This window comes from Haliotis rubra, unplaced genomic scaffold (genome assembly GCF_003918875.1).
Source record: "Haliotis rubra isolate DU_JTF1 unplaced genomic scaffold, ASM391887v1 Scf261, whole genome shotgun sequence".
In the NCBI taxonomy this organism is placed as follows: Eukaryota; Metazoa; Mollusca; class Gastropoda; order Lepetellida; family Haliotidae; genus Haliotis; species Haliotis rubra.
The window spans coordinates 1,161,352-1,170,316 of record NW_025766681.1 but is presented as its reverse complement, the minus strand read 5'-3'; the positions used below and the strand labels follow the sequence as shown (position 1 = coordinate 1,170,316).

At 42.7% G+C, this 8,965-nt stretch overlaps 1 protein-coding gene across 1 annotated transcript; it reads left to right on the top strand.

Moving 5' to 3' along the window:
• Positions 1–284: 284 nt before the first annotated feature.
• Positions 285–7,151, top strand: LOC124280157 (partner of Y14 and mago-like). Its single transcript, XM_046716042.1, has 3 exons — positions 285–365; positions 1,525–1,645; positions 6,354–7,151. The coding sequence occupies exon 3, from the start codon at positions 6,379–6,381 to the stop codon at positions 6,910–6,912; it is 534 nt and encodes a 177-aa protein (XP_046571998.1). The 5' UTR covers positions 285–365; positions 1,525–1,645; positions 6,354–6,378; the 3' UTR covers positions 6,913–7,151.
• The last annotated feature ends 1,814 nt before the right edge of the window (positions 7,152–8,965 follow it).

Genomic DNA, 8,965 nt, shown 5'->3' with positions numbered 1-8,965 from the left:
ACGATCAGGAATGATAGAATCTTGACCAGATAATCTTATGATCGAAATCATGAACAACTTCCAACACCGGGTACAGTAGTACGTATATAATACGTGGAAATCAGTAAATGTTGTCGTAGTAGTTGTGTTTGTTTTTCTTTATGTTTATGGTGTCGTTGTTGTTGTTGCGCAAGCTACCAACAAGAGATCCATAATGGTTATCGATGTCCTAGAACACCAGCTGTTGCATATTTAAAACGTATGTTCTGTTGTCGCACTGCCATTTTCTGCGGTCTGCCGTAAAACTAGAAATGGGTTACTTCCCCTAAGTCGATACATCATGGCTGTGCCTGAGCGGTTAGGGGTTGTTCGCGATGAACAAACAGGTTATTTCGACTTCAAGCGTTTACGTAGAGATTGATTGTGTGATACATGATACAAAATACCTTGCTTATAGATAAATGGTGACGATAACATGTGTTGGCAGCAGATTTCGTTTGAGAACAGTCAAAGTTCCACAGGCACATGTCATGATTTTTTTTCTTCTGGAAAGTTGGAAAGTGAAATAAGAAAGACATCGTAATATTTTCAATATTAAAAGTATCGGGTTTTCAGATGGATGCTAGACGATATACTGAAATATTGTTATGCTTGCGGAAAGTGCAGTTTTTTATGTTTAGAAGTCCTACTCGTAAACTTCAGAAGAATAAGATTTCTAACTATCAAAAGTCGATCTCGTATTGTCCTAGACACAAGTCTTGTCGATCGATGCTCGGTGTCAGTTACTGTTTTTTTCTGGTTTGGACTTAAATATGTACAGACCCCCGTCGGACCCCCGTCATATGGCTGAAATATTGCTGAACGTGTCATGTACAACAACCATCTAAACAAAACAAACATAGGCCCAGACTGTTTTCACATGATTTATATTATGTATGATTGGATGTCGTCAACAAGATATCTTCTATGGATACTAACTTAAAGATCACCCATATTCCCTCATATTATTGTCGGATCATAGGTTCACAGATCTCAAACACTTTCGAACAGCAGTACTTACTCGGTCAATAACAGGGGATGTTGCATTACACAGACATTTTTTACTGATGGCTCATGTTTAGGGTAAATTTATTTTTATAAGTTAGTGAGCTGATTTATAGTCATTCATGGTATTAGATAATATAAGAACAAATGTTTCTAGTGTGTCAGAGGGAGTGAGTGAGTTTAGTTTTACGCCGCACTCAGCAATATGTTAACTATATGGCGGTGGTCTGTAAATACTAATGTGTCAGAAAGCCCATAAGACAAGGTTAATGTAGTTAATATTAAATGACAGATAAATGTTTTTCACAAGTATGTATGAAGGGCAATAGTCAAGTATGTTGTCAATAACATACAGAGCCATGTTGCCATCAATATTAATTCAAGGAAATTTGAAATTCCCTTGCGAAAATCAAGTTTGGTACAACTACTGTATCAACAGTTTGTAATGTGTACTGCTCATTAGCTGTAAAGGTCAGTAGAGAATTGTGTTTGTTCTTCCAGGTGAGTTGTTAATTCCTGGGAGTCGACGACCGGAGTGAAGGAAGGCTATTTCCCCGGACGGGTCATGGAGGAAGCCGAGGAGAGTGAAGGAAGGCTATGTTCCCCAGGAGGAAGTACCAGTGTGAGTGTGACATGGCCCAGCCACGGTATCAATGATTATAACGTCTACTGACAGATTCTGATGTAGGTGGCCTCATCTGTGGTATAGTGCTCAGGGCATCTACTGACAGATTCTGATGTAGGTGGCCTCATCTGTGGTCTAGTGCTCAGGACATCTACTGACAGATTCTGATGTAGGTGGCCTCATCCGTGGTCTAGTGCTCAGGGCATCTACTGACAGATTCTGATGTAGGTGGCCTCATCTGTGGTCTAGTGCTCAGGGCATCTACTGACAGATTCTGATGTAGGTGGCCTCATCAAGTGGTCTACTTACAGATTCTGATGTAGGTGGCCTCATCTGTGGTCTAGTGCTCAGGGCATCTACTGACAGATTCTGATGTAGGTGGCCTCATCCGTGGTCTAGTGCTCAGGGCATCTACTGACAGATTCTGATGTAGGTGGCCTCATCTGTGGTCTAGTGCTCAGGGCATCTACTGTTTGGTGGTTCGATCCCTCAATAACTTCCCTCTGTGGCACTTGTCTCTGTCACACATCATAGGCCACAGAGGGAAATTGAGTAGAGGCCACGTGCCACAGAGGTACAGGTGACCATTTTCAATTAACGAGGTGTGAAATCTCGTAGGCTACAGAGGGAAGTGCCACAGAGGTACTAAACCACCAATACCATGTTAACATCTCATAGGCCACAGAGGGAAGTGCCACAGAAGTACTAAACCACCAATACCATGTTAACATCTCATAGGCCACAGAGGGAAGTGCCACAGAAGTACTAAACCACCAATACCATGTTAACATCTCATAGGCCACAGAGGGAAGTGCCACAGAAGTACTAAACCACCAAACCATGTTAAAATCTCATAGGCCACAGAGGTACTAAACCGCCAGTACCATGTTAAAAATCTCATAGGCCACAGAGGGAAGTGCCACAGAGGTACTAAACCACCAATACCATGTTAACATCTCATAGGCCACAGAGGGAAGTGCCACAGAAGTACTAAACCACCAATACCATGTTAACATCTCATAGGCCACAGAGGGAAGTGCCACAGAAGTACTAAACCACCAATACCATGTTAAAATCTCATAGGCCACAGAGGGAAGTGCCACAGAGGTACTAAACCACCAGTACCATGTTAAAATCTCATAGGCCACAGAGGGAAGTGCCACAGAGGTACTAAACCACCAATACCATGTTAACATCTCATAGGCCACAGAGGGAAGTGCCACAGAGGTACTTAACCACCAATACCATGTTAAAATCTCATAGGCCACAGAGGGAAGTGCCACAGAGGTACTCAACCACCAATACCATGTTAAAGATGGTACTTGTTGTCACCCTGCCTGCCAATCAGGGGATAAACTGTAGGCTTTACACAACTTATTGTCCAGTATGCACCTATGTATAGAATGGGTGCAGAAAAGAACCATAATAGTCATTGCAACAATATTCCTGAGACAGAATATTTAAGTTCTGTTGTTTGAGTAATTATCAAAACGTATGGTTCCATCCACAGCACCATTACACTATTACATTACCATGATAACTGTACAGATGTCTTCATTTTCTCTAAGGACAGTTGAAATAAGTAATTGGGGTCGCCCAAGTAAAAGCCTGGGGCTGGTGTTGGCTCAGTGACAGTATACAGTGTCTGAGTACAGTATCTATGTTAAGCTGCAGTATGTTGGCTCAGTGTCAGTATACAGTGTCTGAGTACAGTATCTATGTTAAGCTGCAGTATGTTGGCTCAGTGTCAGTATACAGTGTCTGAGTACAGTATCTATGTTAAGCTGCAGTATGTTGGCTCAGTGTCAGTATACAGTGTCTGAGTACAGTATCCATGTTAAGCTGCAGTATGTTGGCTCAGTGTCAGTATACAGTATCTGAGTTCAGTATCCATGTTAAGCTGCAGTATGTTGGCTCAGTGTCAGTATACAGTATCTGAGTTCAGTATCCACGTTAAGCTGCAGTATGTTGGCTCAGTGTCAGTATACAGTGTCTGAGTACAGTATCCACGTTAAGCTGCAGTATGTTGGCTCAATGTCAGTATACAGTGTCTGAGTTCAGTATCTATGTTAAGCTGCAGTATGTTGGCTCAGTGTCAGTATACAGTGTCTGAGTACAGTATCCATGTTAAGCTGCAGTATGTTGGCTCAGTGTCAGTATACAGTGTCTGAGTACAGTATCTATGTTAAGCTGCAGTATGTTGGCTCAGTGTCAGTATACAGTGTCTGAGTACAGTATCCATGTTAAGCTGCAGTATGTTGGCTCAGTGTCAGTATACAGTGTCTGAGTACAGTATCCATGTTAAGCTGCTATGTTGGCTCAGTGTCAGTATACAGTGTCTGAGTTCAGTATCCATGTTAAGCTGCAGTATGTTGGCTCAGTGTCAGTATACAGTGTCTGAGTTCAGTATCCATGTTAAGCTGCAGTATGTTGGCTCAGTGTCAGTATACAGTGTCTGAGTTCAGTATCCATGTTAAGCTGCAGTATGTTGGCTCAGTGTCAGTATACAGTGTCTGAGTTCAGTATCCATGTTCAGCTGCAGTATGTTGGCTCAGTGTCAGTATACAGTGTCTGAGTTCAGTATCCATGTTAAGCTGCAGTATGTTGGCTCAGTGTCAGTATACAGTGTCTGAGTTCAGTATCCATGTTAAGCTGCAGTATGTTGGCTCAGTGTCAGTATACAGTGTCTGAGTTCAGTATCCATGTTAAGCTGCAGTATGTTGGCTCAGTGTCAGTATACAGTGTCTGAGTTCAGTATCTATGTTAAGCTGCTATGTAAGCTCAGTGTCAGTATACAGTGTCTGAGTTCAGTATCCATGTTAAGCTGCAGTATGTTGGCTCAGTGTCAGTATACAGTGTCTGAGTTCAGTATCCATGTTAAGCTGCAGTATGTTGCCTCAGTGTCAGTATACAGTGTCTGAGTTCAGTATCCATGTTAAGCTGCAGTATGTTGCCTCAGTGTCAGTATACAGTGTCTGAGTTCAGTATCCATGTTAAGCTGCAGTATGTTGGCTCAGTGTCAGTATACAGTGTCTGAGTTCAGTATCCATGTTAAGCTGCAGTATGTTGGCTCAGTGTCAGTATACAGTGTCTGAGTACAGTATCCATGTTAAGCTGCAGTATGTTGGCTCAGTGTCAGTATACAGTGTCTGAGTACAGTATCCATGTTAAGCTGCAGTATGTTGGCTCAGTGTCAGTATACAGTGTCTGAGTACAGTATCTATGTTAAGCTGCAGTATGTTGGCTCAGTGTCAGTATACAGTGTCTGAGTACAGTATCCATGTTAAGCTGCAGTATGTTGGCTCAGTGTCAGTATACAGTGTCTGAGTACAGTATCAATGTTAAGCTGCAGTATGTTGGCTCAGTGGGCTTACATAATCAAACCTTGACCTTGTATCAACTTCAAAGCTCAGAACAGTGCTATGTCTTTCTGAAAACTTGGTCATTAGTGTCAATATAGTTGGAATATTGCTGAGTTAACATTAAATAACAAACAAACCAATGGTGAACCTAGGCACCCTTTCTTGATATGTCTTGTTTATAGGTAGCTTGTTAGAGTTGTGTCCCTTTGATGGTCCACTGGTGCAGACTTCTTGTCATGACCCTGGCTATGACTGGATCATCTGTCATCTTCTTTCTACCTGAAGATGACAAGTTTCACAAAACCATGATGAGTGTATTATCAACAATGGCACAATGTATAACAAGAGTAATACCAAAGGGAGGTAAATCATGTCCATGCTTATCAGATATTTAATTTGGCATGTCTGTTTTTGAGTCCAGAGAGTTTTCATTTGTGATTTTAGGGTCCAGAGCATCGAATAAGGGTATCAAGTTAGCTATACACATATTTCTAAGATTACTGATGTCATGTCATTGGTTGGTAGTCAGCACCTACTTTGGATAGGAATGTCATTATCAATGTTGCATTGAAAAACAAGCATCACTGACACACTAAACACACTTGTGTATTTTGTAACTCCTTATCAGAATAGGCATGTCATAGATCCTCGTCACCAATGTTATTTGCAGTATTACAATTCAGTTACATCTGCAGTCTTATTTACCACACAACAGTTTGTGTTTTTTCCGCCAGACCGCCTCCGTAGTGTAGTGGTTAGAGCGTCCGCCCGGAGAGCGGAAGGTCGCGGGTTCGATCCCCGATCGCGTCATACCAAAAGACGTTAAAATATGGTACTTGTTGTTCCCTGTCTGGCGCTCGGCACGAATGGGTACAACAAGGACTGGTCGGCTCGGAGTCAGTATAATGTGTCTGAGTGGGGTATTCATGCTTCACTGCGGCATGGTATCTCAGTGAGCTAGCACTATAAAACCAGCTTCAGTCTGGGCTAGTACAAGCAGCTGCACATACACATACACACACATGCACGTCGTCATATGAGCGAAATATTCTCAAGTACGACGTTAAACCCAATTTCACCTCACCTCACCTTTTTTCCGCCACATGCTCCATTTATTACATCCGGTCATCTCGTTTTTACAAAACACATACTCATGAGCGAAACGAAATATACCGCATCTGACAATACCGACACGACACATTCAATCTACAATTTTGAAAGGTGGAATGTTTTCAACACATTTACACGCCCAGAACTCACAAAGTTCATAATTGGCATCCATCACACTTTGCATGGAAAGATGACATATGTTGCCCCCAATAAAACCCTTGTGTATGTTGTAGGTATGAGAATAAAGGCGTCCAGTGGATGAAGAGCCGCCCTGACCACCCGATCGGCCTGTCTCCAGAGGACGTGGAGAGACATCAGCAGGCCAAGGAGGGAGAACTGCCCCAGGCTCCTATGTCCAAAGCAGCCAAGAAAAACGCTAAGAAACGAGAACGCAAAAAGTTGATGGAGCAACAGAAAGTAGATGAAGTTTTGAACTCTATAGAAGACATTCATATTGCTCCAGACTCCCCCCCCTCCAAATCAGCTGAAATGCCGGAAAACAAAGACTCTAAATCAAGCTCCAAACAGAGCAAAAAGTCAGAGAAGTCCACAACGCAACCGGAAAAGCAAGACAATAAGGTCCAAGTGGAGTCCACACCAGCGACAGGCCCGTCCAGTACTGCTACAGATACCGTGAAGAAGATCAGGAACCTGAAGAAAAAGTTGAAACAGATCCAGGAGCTGGAGGTGAAGGCCAAGGGCGGCTCAGAGCTGAGTCCAGAGCAGAAGGAGAAGCTGACAAGGAAAGGGATACTTGAAGAGGAGCTCAGAGCACTGGAAGACGCGTCATGACAACCAGACAGCTGAAGGAGGGACCGTCAAGTCAGGATTGAGACTAATAGAATTTGGAGTGTGTGTGACAATTGTTTGCATCATGACCGTAAAACTGCTAACTGAGCTGTCTTGTGATGTTTTCCAGTCTTGATTATTGAGAGAAAATATACTAGCCATCAAAAGTTTAGAATCATTTAAGGCACTCACTATATGTTATGTATATATATGAGGTTACATCGAAGATGAATTTCTCCACTAACTTGGGGGAACCAACTGCAAACCTTATGCAGATGAATTTGCTCGAGGATCAATCATTAAATTGCTGAAAAGCATGTGCAAATATCGTGCATGTGAAGAGCGGCATTTTTGTGTAAAATTTTGTTAAGAATTCGCCAATTTTCAATGAGTTTCATCATTTATTGAACTCATAACAATAATCTTTTCTACGTTACGAATTTGTTTTACAATACATCAGTTCATGTGTAAAAAGTACCTTTAAACAGTATGGAATGGTTTGCAAAATCTAGTTTAGAACAGTTGACCGAAGTAAGTGGCTACGTTTACACTAGTGAGTCTAAACTTTTGATGGGTAGTATATACCACTATTTGGTCACACATTGAAAATACTATAAAATTAAATAAGTGGTAAAATTGAATAATCTGTTGAAAGAACTGTCAGAAGTAAAACTATACTAGCCACATAAAGAAACTGTGCATTGTCAAATATTATCCCAGTTGATAAGTACAATAACAATGTCAAAGGTACATATAAACTTTAATGGAGGGATCATGAGACCATAACAAGTCGGAGAATTTCAATTGAAAAGTCAATCACAATGACGTCACAAGTCCACAAGTGGGACAGGGGTCAAACAACCATGTCACAAGCTCAATAACGGTATGTCCACCATCGGCATTGAGAACAGCAGTGCATCAACGACGCATAGAGCCTATCAAACATGCAAGGAAGGCTTGTGGGATGTCACGCCAGATTCTCTCAAGTTCTGTTGCAAGGTCGTCAAACGTTTTCTGGCGGATTAGAAGACGGCGTAGACGTCGATCCATCTCGTCCCAAACATGCTCTATCGGGAGAGATCCGTGAATTTGCAGGCCAAGGCAGTAAGTCAACGTTGTTGTGTTGCAAGAAATCCATAGCAACCCTTGCCGTATGAGGGCGGCATTGTCCTGTAGGAATGTTAACCCAGGGCCATGAAGTTGCAGAAAGGAATTGCCACAGGTCGAAGAATCTGATACCTGTAGCCCACACCAGTTAAGTTGCCCTGAACAATCACCAAAGGAGTTCTTTGGCGTGCTGTTATTCCACCCCAAATCATCACGGAACCACCACCAAAGCGATTCCTCTCCAAGACACAGGCCTGTGCATAATGTTCTCCCAGCGTCTATAGGAACGTTGACATCCATCACTATGGGAAATGTTAAACCTGGACTCATCTGTTAAAACAACATTTCTCCACCAAAACAAGGGTCTGCGGACATGATTTCGCACCACATTCGGCGAGCTTGTCGATGACGCGTTGTGTCAGGATAGGCCGTATGGCGGAACATCATGGTCTGATCCCGTGATGACGTAAACAGTGTCGAACTGTGTTGGGGTGGATATCTGGCGAAGTCCTGGGATGGTTCGGGCAGTCATCACTGCAGTCTGAAACCTGTTAAGATGGGTCACCCTTATCCATCTGTCCTGTCTTGGCGTTGTTACACATGGAAGTCCAGAACGTGGCGAATCGATGACGCCATTTGTGTTCTGGTAGCGTCTCACCAGTGCAGCAATGATGTTCCGGTGGCAGTGGAAAAGTGCAGCCACTTGTCGTTGAGACATTCCCCCCACGGACCATCCCAATGGCCTCATTTCTCTGTAATTCTCTTTCCGGAATGCATGTGTATTGTCTGGCATTCATTTGCGCCTCGAATGCAGGGGCAAAACCACTGCCGTAACGGAACTGACGTGGCAATGCATGCATGCATGTTGGATACATGTTACTAATCTCTGAGTTTAAATCCTTCTGTGTCTACACAGGTTTGATACATTTAGATTTTAAATTTTTGTATG